This window comes from Ammodytes marinus, assembly GCF_949987685.1.
Source record: "Ammodytes marinus genome assembly, chromosome: 10".
NCBI lineage: Eukaryota > Metazoa > Chordata > Actinopteri > Uranoscopiformes > Ammodytidae > Ammodytes > Ammodytes marinus.
Genome location: NC_137214.1, coordinates 12,849,791 through 12,868,567, shown reverse-complemented (window position 1 = coordinate 12,868,567; position 18,777 = coordinate 12,849,791). Strand labels below are relative to the sequence as shown.

Below are 18,777 nucleotides of genomic sequence, written 5' to 3'. Positions count from 1 at the left end.
GAGGTATTCCTTAAGCCACCTTTTCTGAAACCAATTGTTGATGTATGAGACTATATCTATACTCAAATATATTATATTGTGAAAAGGTTCACTATGACTTTAATGCATGTTTCTTATTGTATAGAAACTTGTAACGTATGCCATGTACCGCCCCACCTTTAGCTATGCCATGCAGCTAATGTGGATTGGGAAGTTGTTTTCCTAGAACAATGTTTGGACATTTTCTGAGTTTGGTAAATAAATAACTTTAATTCTTTATATTGCAACACTTTATTGAGAGAGATTCTGAATTGACCACTTATTAATAGCCTGCGGCTTAAGTAGAAAACACAGATACACAAACTTTCAACACAAGGCAGCTTTATTGTGCATAGCACTTGTGTTTTACACTTTCTTCTCTCACGGCCTGTCTAGAGGTCTTTGCACATTGCAGAGAGAACCATCAAGCCCAAGGAAATCCATGGAGAGGGATAGAGACAGAAGGCAAGAAAAAGAGAATATACTGTATATGCTTCAATGTGCTGCAGATCAAAAACATGGCAGTCACATGATCAAAGGCATTTGATAATCCTTGAACTACATGGCTCCTTTAATCCTAGTGAGAGAACTATATTTTAGTGCGGGGGAGGGGGGAGGGGGGAACAATGCCGGGGTGGCAAACAGAGTTAGAAAAGCACTAACTAGCTGCTGGAAATGCAGTTTACTAAATGTAGCAGGGCACATTTGAAAGGGAGGTTAGGAAGACGGCAGCATAAAGCCTCCTTGTTTGTGTGGAGGGTGGAGGCTGAGCTGATGGGGCTAGAAACACAAATGTGCCACAAGTCCCTGTCCACTCAGCACTGAATAGTGCTCTTGTTTTTTTCATGGGGCTTATTGGGGGAGTTAGCTTGTTGAATGTGACCAGACTACTATATACTACATCTGGCACATATAAACAGGGAGCAAAGTTACGCACAATTTGGTCAAATATTCCTTTGGCTTCTTGGTTAGTTCTACAATGTACCAGGTTCCCCTTAATATGCATTGTACAAAACATAATTACGTCATTCTGTGGGTTATAATAGTTATCAAGTACGGGCAGGCCCGGATTAAGAAGAAAGATTACACTAGGCATACCGCATTTTTTCGGGCCCCCTCCAAACGGATACTTCACGATTTGGTGAAAAACTACGTACATTTGAACTGCCACAAGAGTATTATGCTCATTCATTTGTTTAAGAGTTGCGCGTTTGTAAACGGGAGTAAAGAGAAACGTAACCGAGTGTGCAAGTTCACGTCTGTCTGTGAGCTCACTGCAGGAGCATTTCTGTAAGGTGCGTGCAGAGTCCAGTGTGGGAGCAATTTTTCCAACTGGATGAAAAACAGTGCAGTGCAATGCTTTATTCAGCATAAAGTTAAAACGCTCGTGCAAGCCTGATCTAACACAAAAGCCTTGCGCGAGCGAAGCAGCGATTCACCTGGTGAAACCTGGCGTGGAACTCTGTGGTGGGTAACGGCGAAATTCACACTGAGACATCGCCGGTCTGAGACGCAGCACAGAAAAACTCTGGTTTGACGACTAAAATTATAACCAGGGAGCAGAGCCGGCCAAAGCCTTTATAAGGCCCTAAGCCGAATTTGATTAGGGCCCCCCTCTCCAATGTTATCGTGGCCAAATGATTGACTAGGCTATTGTTAAATGTCATTCACACACCCAGTTCATCGCTACTGCCTCCAATGTCCAGCTTAGTGAAAATAGTAGCCAGCCGAGATCCTGACTCTCCTAGGGGGGTCCGGGGGTATGCCCCCCCGGGAGATTTTTTTTACCTTTTTAAAGTGAAATGCATGAATTTGGTGCACTTTGAGAGGGAAATTAAGAGGCTAAATCTGAGGAATTTTGTGTGAACAAATAATTTGGAGATACTGGCTCGAATGAAGTAGAAATAAAAGCTATCGAAGAAAGACATGGATTTTCCATAAAATATTAATATAGAAAAAATATAATATATAAATAAAATAAAAAATATAATTCAGTGTCCTCTGGGATGGTGCTTTTTTTTCTTTTACGGAACATATTTCTCTTTAATATTATGAATGCATTTAAATGCAGTGAGAGGAACGAAGCAGAAGAACTCTGTTGTCCAGCTATCTTTTTTTCCACAGATGAGGCTGAAATAGGCTATAGACTACAGTACACACAGTGAATGGGCAACTGAGGGCAGCCCAATTTCCAATTTTTTTAAATAAACTCAATACCGAGTGATAAGTTAACCTTGGATGAACTGATTAAATTAATAGGCTATTAACTATCCAGACCAAAACATGTTATTCCTTTTTTTGTATGATAACTTACATTTGCATAATATGATGTTAATATCAAACACATACCGTAAAAAAAAACCTAAAAAAAAAAAAAAAAAAAAAACATTTTTTTTTCCTTCTCACTGGGCCCCCTTGTGGAAATGGGCCCTAGGCACGTGCCTAGAATGCCTATGCCTAGATCCGCCCCTGAGTACGGGTGAGAATTATGTTTAAGGGATATAAATCTAAGGTACAGAAGAAAGGATATTTGCTATATCAGCAATGTTTCCAAGAAAAATCGGACAAAGAAACATCATGTTTCACTTATCTTTCCGCTTCCTCAGTAAACACATTTTGTTATATATCATAGCATTGTGCTTTCTGGGCCTTATCAAATTACAATAACCACCCCAAGCACTCGGAAAAGACAAAAATATCAATAGTCGGTGTAATCCAATGCCCTCCATTGCAAGTCTTGTCAATAGTGTTTCCTTATCAAATTCAATATATGTTCCCGACCAAAGGTGAGTTGAAAAATGGAAGTTATTTCCGTCCAGGTCCTTCTTTGTTGTGATTTCTCTCCTTATTACATGAAAATAATCACATTTGTGTTTCCTGTAAAAACATGGACAATGCGTCACTGCTTACAATGCTGCATGTGTTATGCACTGATGAAAAATGTATGATTAAAAATAGTATTTTACATGTCGGTGTGTGTAACACTAGAGTGGTTTAATACCGTGTAAATGAATAGTGATGTTATTCTTCGCTCAAAGAATTAAGTGAGATTGTAAAAAAAGGGAAAAAAACAGTGATTATAGCCTGGGGAGATCTTGCTATGTAGTGTTTGTTTGTGTGTCCAGGAAAGGCAGGGGGATTAAGATTATCTATGGTTGGAATCAAGATTTAACAGGCCCTTGTATAAACCAAAGGACTGAATCCAAGCAGAGTTTCAAGGAACACAATATTTTTGTGTTTGCATATTTAGCTTTTACATTTGAGCTTTCAAAATAGATGTGTTGTTGAAAATGGAATAAACATCTTGTTGTGTACTGCAGCAGTTGGATTACATTTTAAACATATTTCAAATAAACAATTTGAAACTATTATGTGTTTTGCTCAGGGAATTTAGCATAATTGGCTTCTGATGTTGACACTGTTTACACAAAATATTTTGACCTTTTGATTTTACAATAAGCCCGCAAACTGTTCACTGGGAGTTCATGCCAAGCTAACCTCAATTTGCACACAAAATGTTAGGCCTGAGGTCTTTTCAGCTTTCTATGACCGGTATTATCACTCTTTATTATCAATGGTGTTGGAGGGCATACTCATCTGCATATTGTGAAATCTGTAATTCATACATATAATTAATACATCTTCACTTATGTAAATCAGCGATATATAATATATAGTAAACAATTATTGGGGAATTGCTTAGGATAAAGGTCATTCTGTTTTACCCACGGGATATGATACCATATATATGTAACACAAACAGGACCAAAGTCCATTTCCTACTGCTATCCCCAAAGAAAATAACTCATGTCTGTTTGTCACATCAATTAGGATATCATGGTTATACAGCCTGCTCAATCTGTAGGGGACACTTAGTCTAATTCCATTGCCCTAGCAAGACCCATTTGCTCATTTATATTTCATGAGGTGGTGTTTACGCAGTGAAAGGCTGGCTCTTGGTTTGTCTCTCGGTTTGCCTTGGCTAGTGAGGTGTCCTCCTATGTTGCAATGAAATATGGATGCTAAGAGTCTGGAGAGCTGAGTGTCTCTTCTGTCCTGGTGATACCATAAGGCAGCCATTAATAGTGTCAGGGAGCATCAGGCATACCACAGGCATATAATTGGATGTGAGGGCACATAGTGAAAGCACCTGCTTGGAAATCAACAGGGCCTTCCCAGGAGGCAGGCCCCTTGGTGGAATACCCAAAGAAGTGTTTGCGGTGCTTACCCACTTCCCCTGCTGGGTTTGCTTCACCCACTGTCTTTTCATTTCTCACTGAGGTCATCTCAAAATGGCTTCTTGTTTTATGATGGCATTGTGAGTATGCAAATACTTTGGATCTTTGCATAATCACAAGCAGCAGGACCATCTGTTGTTGGCTTGTTGACTTACCTTGCGTCTGCCTTTTTAATGGTGTTTTCTTGTATGTGAGTGATCTATTGGTGTATTAACAATGTGATAATCATTTAACCTAAAAAAAATGCATTCAGCCGTGTATGCAATAGTCCGAACATATGCTCAGTGAAATCTTCTGACAAAGAAGGATTTATAATCTTTGTGGAGGGGATAGAAGGAAAGGGAAAACTGGAACGCAAAAATACATTACTGTATTCACTTACATGACATGCAATAAGATCATATTTTCATGATAAAGAATTACAATGTGACTGTCAACAAAGGCTGTTGTCTTGGATTAGTGTGTTTGTGTGTGTGTGTGTGTGTGGAGGGGGGGGGGGGGGGGGGGGTCAAAGACCTGCTTGTTTGTCGAGAGTCACTAACGCTAATGGAAAGGACCAGGAAATAAGCTGCAACTTATATCACTAAAGATTTGCCAGGAGATGCCCTACACTGAAAACATGTCCCTGATAATGTGTTTTTTCTTGTAGAACTTCGGCACAACGTTGGAGAATTCCTTTAACTCACCGCCCCCCATGTGTCCTCATAAGGTAAGCACCAGCATGCTGCCTGCAAGGAACAAACACCATTATGTATGATATAATAATTGCAGATATGTAAAGCATGTAGTGTCCTCATTTGGGTCTATTCAAATTTGTAAATGAGCTCATTATATCATGTCAAGACCCTTCTAATTGTTTAACATACTGTATCTAATGTTTCGTCAAAAATGTTATGAACAAGCCTCTTGAAAGAAAGTCTTATAGTATTTCTCTCATCTGCATTTTGTTATGACTCAAAATTCATTTGACATGAGGCGAGGAGGGCATATTTATTCAATGCTAATTAGGCCTGTACATGCACAGTCAAAGCCATCACTGCATTCTGATGATCCCAAGTCATCTCCGACTATAACTGACTGAAGTAACTTTCCCCTCCACCTCCTGCTCCTGGTGCGTGCCCCTCGCAAATGTGTTAATGTGCTATGTAGCGAAATTCACACAATTTCAGTTCACTTAGCACCGAACGTGTCAAAAATGCCTGTGTCCTTTTTTTCTGGTTGAATGGCCGGCATTGCAAGAGTGGACCTTGGTAAAAAGGAGCCCAATGGAGGGAAGCTGTCTGACAGCCTGTCATCAACTGTTGAAAGCCTAACACAGCTCTGCATCGCTAATGCACAGCTAACTGTCTGAAATGACTTTGGTGGCATTGAAAGCTGCATACGGAGGTAGGCAGGGCAGTAAATAATAAAAATACAATATGGGAAATTACAATTTGACACAGACTAGGACAGGATGGGATGTTTCAATAAGTAGAGGAACACATTTATTTTCTGAAGCTCTGCATATAGTATGCATATCTAAGTCCTGTAATTTCCAGCCACCACATTAGTGTCTCGTTCTCTCTTCCTCCGACTCGCTCTCTTTCCATTTTAACACAGCTGATCATGGGTGATGTAATTGGGGGGGAACACCTTAGGTTTTGCGGCTAGTGTAATTCACGTTTTAGCTGTTAGCAGCGGAACATAATCTCCCTTTAGTCGGCTCGCATTAGTCTCCATGATCCGCACCAACCCAATATGTGCGGCGAATGCAATGGGCCAGCTGGGCTAATGTAGTATGTCAGTCAGCTTTGGGAGGGCTGGTAAAAAATGAGTCAATGGCTGGATATGATTTATATGAAAAGAATATTCCGATTAAAATGACTCTCAGAATAGAATATCCTCTGTCTTTTTACACGTCTCTTCATCTGCATTGTGTGCATCCCCCGGATAGATAGTGGAATGAACAGAGGGCTTTTAAAACTGACTGCTCTGTGATTATATTAAGAGTGTGAGAGTGAAAGAGCAAGAAAGGAGAAGGGGAGGGAGGGAGGAGATTGGGCTGCCCGAGCACTAAGTATATATAATTGCTTCTTGACACATTGGCCAAATTTTGCAGTGCCAGGATCTGAGCGAAGATGATTAACGGCTGTCCGAGTGGGTGGGCACGGCAGGTCATGCAGGGCCTTTGGTTTCCATAGCAATCTTCAGTCCAAAGGCCATACATTGCATACGGAAAAATCCCAGAGGCGCACACATTGTTAAACTACAATTATAACTCACAATCGAGAACATTGTCCCTCCGCGGCAAACTTTCTGATTCGTCCGCCAATCCGCTTGCTGCTTTCCATTTATTTTCTCCTCTATTTCTCTTAAATGGTCTGCTCCAGCTGGCGAGAAGATAAAGAGGGAAAATGTTGAATTGTGTGAATAATTGATGAGTGGGCTCACCTCGGAGCATCATTACAGTACGGTAGTCAGGGTGATAGGTGAGGATAGGATCATATATCTGACAGTATAGGCTCCAGGCGCTCAGAAATTGTGTCAGTTTTTCGCAAGCCTTTTTCGTCTGAATCTACAGCATGAATAACAGTTTCTCATTATACCACAACAGGAAAAGAATGAAATGTGAACAGGGATTTGAGCATATATACATTCATGGTTCCGTACATCTGAATAATTAATCAAATGTGTAGCATAAGTGGTGGATAGAAACGTATGTAATATCCCTTTTGCATGTGCATGTTAATTTCCGTATATCTCTAAATTGGTAATTGAGTTTTAAGCTATTGGAGGGGAGTCTCCTTTAGGATTGTGTTTGTGTCCCACTGTGTGTAAGAATGTGTTTGTGCATGCATGCATAAGGACATGTTACGCATCTTTGTGAGCAGGGCAATCTAGTAGGGTGACAGATGGAGAGGGTGAGGATGGGGGTGGGGATCAAGCACCTCTGACAGTATATGGCCCGCAGTGCAGTCTGTTCCAGCCAGCTCGTATAGTGCTAAGGTAAACTAAAGCCGCTCAACTCCAGGATGCCATTTCACAGTTTATATTTTCCACACAGAATGAGAACCTCTCTTGTGACATGTCACCTAAAAATGTAAAAGCAGGGCACTCCGGTGGTGTAGTGGATAGAGCGCATACCATATTGGCTCCGGCCTTCGTTGCAGTGGTCGCGGGTTCAAATCCGACCCGTGGACCTTTACTGCAGTTCATCCCCCCTCTCTCTCTGTCTCCCCATTTCAACTCTGCACTGTCTAATAAAGCTAGAAAACGCCCAAAAAATTATCTTTAAAAAAAAATATGTAAAAGCAGGGTGATGGAACATGCTAGAAGCACACACTAAACGATGGAGTCGGTGATGGCTGTAGCCAAAATCAAGTTTCATCATGATCTGCTACCCGGTCGTACTGTGCGTGCACTGAAAATGGGCATGTTGCTAACTACGGTGGGCCCCCTTTTTTTACATACCTTTGTTTACATGCCAATTTACAGAGCTTAGGCTTTGTATTAAGACCCATTTTTTTACAGGGTAAACAGTACGAACAGGTCACCGATCGTGAGGAGATAGTCACTAATTTTGACAAAAAGTGATTTCGACAAACATTCTCCATAATCGCTGACTCCACCTTCAAAGCACACTATCCTTTGAGGTTCCACCCGGATAGAAATGTAAACACGATGATTGCAACAGATGAAATGCTTCAGAGATTGTGTTAACAGCAGCATTTTTAAGCCAAGAAAGGGCCACTGAATAAGCACATCTTAATGATGATTCATTCTGTATAATAAAAGAAAATGCCTCTGGCATCCAAACAAGGAGCCAGTCATGAAGCAATTGAGCTTTGTGAACGACATCAAGCAGACTATGGGCGGTTGGTGAAGCATGTTACTGGCCATGTATGTATGCACGCCCTTGCACACACACGTGCACAGACGCACAGATTCAGTCGCTCAAGCCCTCTCACACACACACAAACGCACAACTCATTGGAGGTAAATGTGATCTTATAAGACAAGCAGCAACAACCAACAGCTCCATCAGTGTGCCTGGGGTTGCATTGGCGGCCATCGTCAAACAAATAATTCTTTGTGACTGAAAAAAAGACAATCCTAAAGGTCATTTGTGACCTCTGGGACCAGCGCTGTGCAGCATCTGTCACTAGCAAGCACCACATGTCTGTGTCAAATGGCAAAAGGTATGCAGTGCAGCCAGCCTCCCGTGTAATAAAGGGTGTTAGGCCTGTATGTTGGTAGCATGACTGCTGCAGATGCTTTAAGGAGGCTTTGCAGTCTTGTGGCTTAAAATCCAAAATGCCATGGTATACATTACTGGTTAGATAATTTGATGGGCTAGTCGCAGCATAGCTCAGATTGTGTTGACTTTCAAATGTAAAAGTTTTTTAAGGACACATGGCGAAAGCATTGGAAAAAACATTGATAGTTGTATTTGACTGAAAAACGCAAATAGTGTCACTTAGTCAAAGGTGTGTTGCAGTCACATATTTGAACCTTCAGCTGTGTGCCTGAAATAAAGACGGGTAACAGATTACATTTCATAAATATAATAAGTATTCCAAATAGCATTCATTTATGCATGTGTGCCCTCTCACGCAGCGCTCATCCAATTATGGTTTATGAGGTTGAGGTAATCCCGAGGGGAATAATCTGCAATGACTATAGCTCTCCATGTTTGATGTTATCTCCCTTGTCACATGTTTTTAACAATAAGGGTTAAAAGCATAACCAATTCAGGGGAAATTGATCAAGGAATATATAATCCCTGGCAACTAGCCATGCTCATATATCTGCATCAGACCACACCTCCATGTGGAACAAATCAATAGTATTCCATTTCTCACCAAATTCTTCTTTTTGAATGATGAAATCCAATCTTCACGGACACACTAACAAATTGGATATCCTGACAGTTGCATTAGAAAAATAATCATAAACACAAGAGATGACATGGGTGCTTCTGCACAAAACCTACCATGCATAGTGTGGGTAGAAATTGCGTATCTCGTAAAATTCCATTCTGAATTATCTCAAAGTGCAAATGAGCCAGAGTTCTTTAGTACATTTCCCCCGTCTCTCTCTCTCTCTCTCTCTCTCTCTCTCTCTCTCTCTCTCTCTCTCTCTCTCTCTCTCTCTCTCTCTCTCTCTCTCTCTCTCTCTCTCTCTCTCTCTCTCTCTCTCTCTCTCTCTCTCTCTCTCTCTCTCTCTCTCTCTCTCTCGCCACAGCCAACCTCCCCCTATCCAGCTAAACCAATCAGGGATTTGAGGGCCTCACTTCCAATCAATTACCACCCAAATCAGTGCAGAGACCTTTGATATAGAATCATTTGTCAAATCAGTGCAGATGGCTGGAGGCAGGTACCCCTGTGCCATAGGCCAGATCCACATGGAAATGTCTGCTCCGGGTGGGCTCTCCCGACGCTCCCCGACCTATTGATGGCAAGTCATTGTGTGCTCCAGGACTGCAGTCCAGCTGCCCAGTCACCTAGATTGCTAATGTATAAGCGTCTTAGCCTGAGCAGTGGATAATACCAAGTCCCAGGGTCTCCTGCAATGAATTTCACTATTATTAAGGCAAGCAAAATGTCCTACTTGTGCTGTTCATATGTGTTGCACCAAATATGGCAGGAAATGTACCTAGGTGCATTTTTAAAGTGCTGCAATAAAATAATGTCTGCAGACACTGTACGCACTGCAGAGCTTGTTTAGTATATTTTTTTAGTAAGTCCCTTATGGCAATATTTTACAGAGCCAATACCAGTGGACATTTCTTATTTTTAAATTGTATTTAATACAGTTATTTTATGTTTTAATTTAATGTATACTTTTGTTTAAAAGTGTTCTATTTTTTAATTGTTGTATTTTATCAAATGCGAATGAAAAAAAAAGAAACGACACACATGTTATGTACGCTACTATATACTGTATATATACATATATTTATACAGCTCCGGAAAAAATAAGGAGACCAGTCTGGATTTTTCTTCAATCTTTATCTCTACATTACTGAAATGCTCCCAATGACAATGTTGTTTGGGGGAATTTGGTAGAAATGTTGTCAGTAGTTTGTAAAATGAATCCCAAATGTTCATGTTACTCAAAGATATGCCTATACATAGTAAAACCAGAGACACTGATCATTTGGAGTGGTCTCTTAATGGTCTCTTAATGTAGTCCAGAGCTGTATATACAAGATATATATATATATATATATATATATACACTGAAAAAAAGGGCATCAGCCATCTGTTGGATTTATGTAAGCATATTGTGTCCATTTAAGACAATTGTGTCATGTTCTGAAGCAAAACGTAACCGGATCATGTAGGAAGTACATCCCATCATGTAGAAACAACATGATAGGCAGAGAGAGTTGTATTAACATGTTCAGCTCATATTAGGAGAAAGTGAGTCAATCGTGTCAACATTAAGTCTCGCGATATCTCGTGCTGTCCTCTCGTGCAATCGAGCTCCTTTGCGCGCCAAGACAACTTCACTTCACTTCACGTCCATGATGAATGGTATCAGCTCCGCACTGCTCTGCTCGGTAAGTAAATGGCTGCAATACATTTGAATGTTGGGCTATGCCATATATCTTAATGTCTTTAGAGTCGCTTTCATGAGTTAAAAAACTGCCATGGGGTAATTTTCTGTCGCGCTGTTGAACCACCAGGCATGCCTTATTTCCTGATAATATTTTTAAGCTGACTCCATTACAAAAAAAAAACTCAGCCCTGTTCATTTCTATTCGAATTGATTTATTTGGTGCGCCACCTGTCCGTGAGACAATACATAATGGGTTTGTGGTAAATTATTCGTGTTAACCATGGACCACCTATTATAAGAGGTGCTACACACATATGTAGGCTAACTTTCATATTCTATCAACGGCTAACTTTCAAGGACGTCCGTTACATTAATAAGGGGAGGGGCGCGAGCATGGTGTGTTGGTTTGAATTGTTAGCAAAGTAACGTTAGCTAATGTAGCGTTAGCTTTTGGTCAACGAGGACGAGTGCAGTGCACCAGAGCCTCTCTTTCAACTGCTTTCAACGGCTCTGCCTTGCACGTAACGTGTGCTTTGCTTTGGTCATTTGACATTCGGACTTTATTTGGCTTCTGCAGTTAATGGATATGTAATAGTGTTATTTTTCTCTCTTACAGGACATAGCTCGATTTGCACCGTGGAAGATAACTGTTTTTCTTTCTTTATCCATGTTGTGGCTCTACTTGCTGCTACAGATTGCCTTCATACCGTGCATAACTGGTGAGTAGGGCTGGCCCGAATTATTCGAATATTCGAATATTCGTTCGGAAAATTAGTATTCGGAGCTTAAATTAGTATTCGGAGCTTCGTTTTTTTTTTTTTTTTTTATATATTTTTTTTTTTCAAAAAAATGTTTTGCAAGAAGCTAGTACTGCAATATAATGTCATCAAATAATTTTATATTAGGATATAAAAGTTAGTAATATTGTAGTAATAGTAGTAGTATTGCTCATTTAGGAGGATATTACATCACTAAGTGTCATAGCTCATCCATTACTTCACCTCCGAGCGCGTAAATCTTCAACAAAATATGCAGATACTGTCAAAATCGGTTCCAGGGAGTATATAGGGATTATTAACGTTTAAAAAAAAAAAAAATCTTTTTAATTTTTTTTTTTTTTTTTTTTAATGTTGCTTTTGATGGTGTGTTTTTCTGGAACGAATATTCGAATATTCGCTCGGAAAAACCAACGAATATTCGAAGTCTGAAAAATGGTATTCGGGCCAGCCCTACTGGTGAGTGAGTATATTTATTCAAATAAAAGGATTTGAAATGTTAAAAAAATCAAAAAGTTGTATTACAAAGAAATTCATCATATTCTAATGCATAGTTTGCGTTTGTATTTGGTGCAGCTCGGTCCAAACATTGGGAGAGCAGCTCAACATTTGTCTCACACTGTTTTTGTGGTGAGTTTTATATAAAAGCACATTAAAGAGAGCAATGGCTTAATTTACGTTTTCAGGTGCTGAACATTATTGATTTATTGCTATAAAAAGATTATCATCAGCCATCGCAAAGCATCATATTTTGCCACACTGTACTCCTCCAGTAATTTGTGCTTAAAGAAATACAGTTATGCCATAAAGAAGTGTTTTTTCTGTTTCTTCTTTTTGCTGCAGATTGACAACTTGGTCCGTGTATATCTTGCTCCAGGAGCCAGCGATTTGACTGTAGGATCAAGTTTCTGTGGTGAGAATATGCTTTTTATTTGCTCTGTTGGTAACAAAAGTGGTCATTTAAAATACAATTCACTTAACCACCCCGTGCATACACATATAACCAAATGGGGGGTGCAACATATCACAAAACTCAACAAGGCAAAGATAAGACAAATATAACCTTGCTTTAAATTTATGAAGTTATTCTATTTTAAACATGCACAGTGTATAAAAGGTAGCTTGTGTTTCTCTGTTCATGTTAATAGGAAGGACGTTTAATGCCCCATTTTGCACTTTATTTGTTTTTATATATTGTAGGGTTATTATTATTATATTATTCACATTGAATTGACATCTTCAGTTGATTTTATGATGGTGTGACACAAGATATTTTTTATTTCACTGTTATCAATGTTAAAATACATTAACAAAATAAATCAAAAGCAAAGTTATATTTGTCCGAAAAATTGTCTTATTTGTGACTCAAAAACCGCAACATGCATTTTTTAGTCAAACACTTGTAATTGTAAAGATTTTCTTGTTATATATTAAACCTTCGTCTCCATTTCTCCTTTACAGAAGGGTGCTGCTGGCTTGGCGATTTGAGGCCTGTCACTCAGTTTTACCAAGTACGTCCCAAGTATTAAAGCATAGTAGAGTAAAAGGTGGATTTCATGGGAATAATAAATCAAATTATGACCAGTGCATGCAGTGATGTGGTTGGCAACTGTAGATTGGACATAACAAATGTCATGTGTATGTCAGTGTTGTTAAAAAATGGTTCCGTGTTGTTTCAGATAAATGCAGAGAACCTGAGTGCTGCACGTCTTTGAGACGTGTCCGTCGTCTGGGGCAGCAGTGAAAAAAGGCTTGGCTTCCAAGCCATGATGAAGGTAAGAACATTTTACCTACTGAATTATATATTGCAAATGCTTTGCTTTGTTACTTTTTAAAATGTAAATATGAATGGAGTTAAATTTATTTGGATTTAAAGGCATACTAAGCGATCTCCAGTGAATGTTTGTTTATATTTATACTAACCTCAGGCCCGTGCCACACATCCTGCGTCTGTTACTGCTGCCTTTCTCTCTCTCTCTTTTTGGCCACACATGGAACACCTCAGCTGCTGCAGCGCTGCTTCTTAAAGCCCTGTCTTCCTACGTAGAGTTCTCATAGATAATTCCCATTAATATGAAGTTGATTCATGTCATTTCATGATACATATGATTAATATTTAGTTTTGACAGTAATCCGTATGCCTCATTGCCTTTTCTTTTTCTCCACATTTGCACTTGTGGGAAGTTTAGAAAAACACAGCAGGAAATGGTGGAACTACAGCGAAAGCTGCTAGTATGAAGTCAATATGACTGTCAACAGAGTATTTCTATCAGTTAAAGCAGTGTATTGTGTTAATACGGTCGCAGAGAAAAAAAAAGCAGACGCGCAGTAGACGCAGGATGTGTGTCCCGGGCGTTATAGTGTCTGGGCCGTTCCTCAAAAAGTCCATCCACGACGTTCTGACAGCGGTTAGCATAAACATAAACAGTTGCTGGCTCTGAGTCAGGCTTTTTAGATCTTTGTTAACGGAGCCGCGATTGTGTAAACACCTGACTTTTTTTGAATGCACACACACGACAGACAGATAGCGGATTCTTAATTGCTGATTTTGACAAAGTGGTCTAGATTACTATAGCTTAGTATGCCTTTCAAATTAAGGACCTGATTAAAGATTTTTTTTTGTCTTTGCCCACTTTCATACTAGTTTTCGACAGTTTGAGTTAAAATGGTGACATGTTCTTTGTTCTAATCCTTTAGGACAACATCGCTGCTGGCAGAGAAGGCTTCATAAACAGACAGCATTTACCTCAACGAGGATCCTGATCTGCTGCAGGACTACATGGTGAGTGTTTGCAAAATAGTTGGTGCCTTTGCCACATTTAAAAAAAAATGTTTTGTTTGTTATAACATGTTAATGCACAAATGCAATGTATCACAGTAAAGCCAGTGGTTTAAGGTTTCAAAGGCTTTTTATTTAATGTATCTGCTACATTCTGAGAATTTTTATACTTCGTCTACGTCTTTTTTTTTTTTTTAATTAAAGAATGTTTTTAATTCTTAATGAATGTGTAGGCTAATATTGTGGTTTACAAAAGGCCAATGGTTTAAGCTTTTAGACATTTTTGATTTAATGTCTGTCTCTGCCACAGAGGCTGAGCATTAAGAATTTAGTAAATGTTGACATTCTATGCAGTTTTACAGTACACCCTCTGGTCTTGGGAGGCTGTTTTCAAACTGCTTAGGTTTTAGATGGAGTACTTTTAATTGGCCTTAGATCTTAATGGGTTAATGTAATGAAGTTGAGTTTTAAAAATAGTTTGATAGATAAAGTGAAAACTAAATACATATATTTTCCTTTCACCAGGACACAGCTGATCCATCAAACCACCACTACACCTTCGAAGAATTCCAAGAAGATTATGGAGTAAGATGTAGCTGAACCATCAAGATAGGCCCAAAGCTTGAACACTAACATACACCAGTGAGAAGAGCTGACCCTGGTTGAGTCATGTGTAAGACACTTACAGCTTTATGTTCCTGGACTGAGAGATGCGGCTGTTCCTCTTACCACAAGTGATGTTTTACAGTAATTGAAAATGTGTCAATAGTTTGCTGTTTTTACAGTTATTGCTGGAATAAAGGTGTCAACTGGATCATTTCCCTTGTTTCATCATTTGTACTTTTGAAAAAAGTGGGTAGTGTTAAGGATAATCTAGAAAGTTGAAGTAAAGTATTTAACAAGAAAATGTTTAATGCTGTCATTTTAATAGTTTTTAGTTGTATTTATATTTGAAATATAGTTAAAGTTAGTTTAATTGATGTGTATATTTAAAGTATTAAATTATATCTAATTATTATGAATATAAAAACATAATTTGACATTCAGATATTAAAATTACAGATCATGTTAAAGTTAATTGATCAAATAGTGTTGAATTACAAGTGAGTGAATTGTGTTGGAATAAAGTGATCAAACTGTTTAGGACTAAAATGATCACAATACGTAATTTGAAAACATTTCTATAACTTTATGTTAACACAAAGCACTTGTGTTGAGTTAACATGATTTGGTTGTGTTGAGTTAACATGATTTGGTTGTGTTGAGTTAACATGATTTGGTTGTGTTGAGTTAACATGATTCGGTAGGTTGCAGGCAAAGCAAATATTTTGTGTGCAACCACTGTCCACAATTGAATTGAGTAAATCCAATGCATCTTTTTTTTCAGTGTATATACCTACACCATAAATATCGACATCAGCCATTGAATAACCCATATCTGTCGACCATTAGTACAATGATTAGATACAATTAAGATACAGGGTATTAGCCACTACTACTACTAAAATAAACTAAATATACACAATCAAAAGAAGATCAAGAGGGCCTGTCACAAGGTCCTGATATTAAAACATAAGGAAGAAGTAAACTGTGTCGTAAAAGTGAGTACATTACATTTTTTTTTAAATTGCAAAGATCTGAATAAACAGACGATCATTTGAGCAAGGGTGGGATATTTAAAAAAAATGCAAATGACCATAGCAGATTTAACATAAATGATGGACATTGAAAAACAATGTCAACTTGCACCCAAAACAATTAAAACAACATTTTATCCCTGCACAAAACACATTAAAGAAAAAGATATTAGTACAGAATAGATGAAGGCAATAGGAAACTCAGCATATTCAATTATGATATATTACATGAAATGTCATCAATTACTCCTCTGGCATTCTGCTAACTTCTTTTTAACAATGTCAACAGGCAATGTTGCACTCACAAACTGTGTCTCGACTCGAGAGAGTTTCCAAACATGGAATACTTCTTCATGGATTGTGCCAATAATGAGTGATTCATTCATTAAACAGGCTTGGGAGAAGAGCAATTAGCCATTGTTGATGTAGTGTTGAAAAGAAGAATATTCTACAAAAAAATATGGAATCCAAGCAATTTAATCGTAATGGAAAAAATTATATAATGTGTACTATAATATCATAATAATATGGTAACATGGACATGGTAACTTTGAAAGGGGCTCTTAAAGAGACAATATGTCACCATAGCTTTATATGCTTTGCATAGTACTGCAATGTTGGAAAAGAGTAAATATAAGGTTTTCTTTAGCTTACCCCGTGTTTAACTTCACTGATTGAGGGTGGAAGGTGAGTTCCATCAAGAGAATGATGGCCAGAAAAAGCTTTGGCATTTTCTTAATAGGTTGTTAGCTTACAGCTAGAGGGGAGAACACCAAAAGTAGCAGTTCACATATTGGGGTTAAATATGTAGATGTAGAGGAAAAGACTGCTCAGAGATTATTATGAGAAAAAAAAACCTATGCTTCATAAATGCTACAGGTGATCAGTACGTATACCAGCAGATCTTTACAACATGATAATCTGCTCAACAGCCTTAAATGACTATACACAATCATTGTCATAGACCGAGTCAGTAGTGTTAAATTGCGGAGCCCCACTCACTGGTGACTAAAAGCAGCTCAGACATGATATTATCCTGGTTAAAGTGCATGGAGGCTACATTTATAATCACACAGGTGCTGTAACTTCTAGTGAGTGGCTGCAGAGCTACTGACATCATCAACACTGTTTGTGTAGGCTTAGTTTTGTGGTGAATGTAACATAACAGGTTGAACCACCAACCGAAGGAAATTAATGATGAATTGAAGACATATAGAAGCAGATCTCATTGTCACAGTGCTGCGATAGGATGGCACACTAACAGACACACACACACACACACACACACACAGGCAGACACACACACCCACACACAGACACTTTCTTTTTCACAGACAATAATTTTCTTGTGCAAGGTTGTTGCTATGTGATTGTTTGCCATTAGAAGAATACTGTGTAGTTAGATTTCCATGTTTAATGACTTAAACAAAGCCTTTGAGGCCTCATTAGTTTGCACAGTGATGCAGCGCAAACTCGATTGTTTAATACATAGATCTCAAAAGTTAAAGCAAACAAAACTTGTGTCCTTAGCTGATCCGGCCCGTCAAAACGGGTGTTAAATAATAAATAACTAAACACATTAATACATATAAAAATTAAAACCTCTGAGATCCAAACACTTTAGTTAATAGATGAAGCATTAATCATAACGCTCATGACTACACGGTTACCGTGCAAGTTATGAAAGAGCAGATTTTAATTATTTTATTCATGAGAAAGGTATTATTCAAAACCTTCATGTTTCAGTGATGTATCCTGGCCTCTTCTTTTTTTACTCCCTACAGTGCAGTGCTGTGGGATGACATGGATGCCAGCCCTTAGTTCTCTGTGAAAGAATGAGACAGTTCCTCTGTAGTGTTTGATACAAATTCTTTAAGAATCTGTCTTCAGATCAACGTGGCACAACTGTGTCTGTGGCAGACAGAACAAAGATCACCCAAAGTAGAAGTGAAAAAAAACTACCAAGGAGTCAATGACCGCAAGCGTACTAACCTAAACTAACTCAGTGGCCGCTTGACACCCTGCAAACACATTCTATCAATGCCGTGTTTTAACTGCAATCAAGATAATCATCATCAGCAAGCTATTCAAAGATAGCCTATTGGGTGTGGTGCCTATTCTCCATATTCACAATGTGTAGTCGTCACACAAGCAACACTTCCATTGTAATCACGCCAAACATTGTGTGAATTGGTCGAATGATTCCCTAGATGTCATCGCTCTTTGTTTTCATGAAATTAAGATGTTATTAAGGTTTTAAATGTAACTTTTACATACCCACACTTCAGTTAAATAAACTACACATGTAGAAGGCTTGTCAAGAACTTCCCGCCTATACTATGAGAGGTGTCTCACTGTGCCTCATTATTTTTCCTCCTGTTAGTTTGCCTTTGTTCAGTACGCTGTTGTTGAATCACTGCCAAAAAAGCTGTTCAGACAATAGTGAGTGTCATCAAGGACACAGTTCTTGTGTTTTCATTCCATGACACAGATGTCATGATCTCTGAAATACATTGTGCTACTTCTTACAGACAGAAACACATAAACAAAAACTAACAAAATAATAAAAAGGGAATTTTAGTTTGGATATGATTACAAGCCCGTAAGCTCTCAAGGCAAAAACATTGAGCATTGCTCAGGATATTTTTCTCACCCTCTCTGCCTTTGAATATTTCACACTGGTGTAGTCTTCTGAGATGTAACTCAGACTGAGAGAAGTTGGCTATGCATGCTAAAAAGACATGGATTTGGGAAATGGGGAAAAAACACAACCAGCAGATGACCTT

The 18,777-nt window shown here is 38.7% G+C and overlaps 1 protein-coding gene across 2 annotated transcripts in view; it reads left to right on the top strand.

Annotated features, from left to right (window-relative positions):
- Positions 1 to 18,777, top strand: part of pcdh11 (protocadherin 11) — a gene marked incomplete at both ends in the record, with an annotated part of 125,745 nt that overhangs the window by 41,937 nt on the left and 65,031 nt on the right. For both annotated transcript variants that reach the window (XM_080035984.1, XM_080035983.1), the window contains one exon: positions 4,906 to 4,965. In XM_080035984.1, coding sequence (XP_079892110.1) covers positions 4,906 to 4,965 — 60 coding nt within the window. The remainder of the gene's footprint in view (positions 1 to 4,905; positions 4,966 to 18,777) is intronic.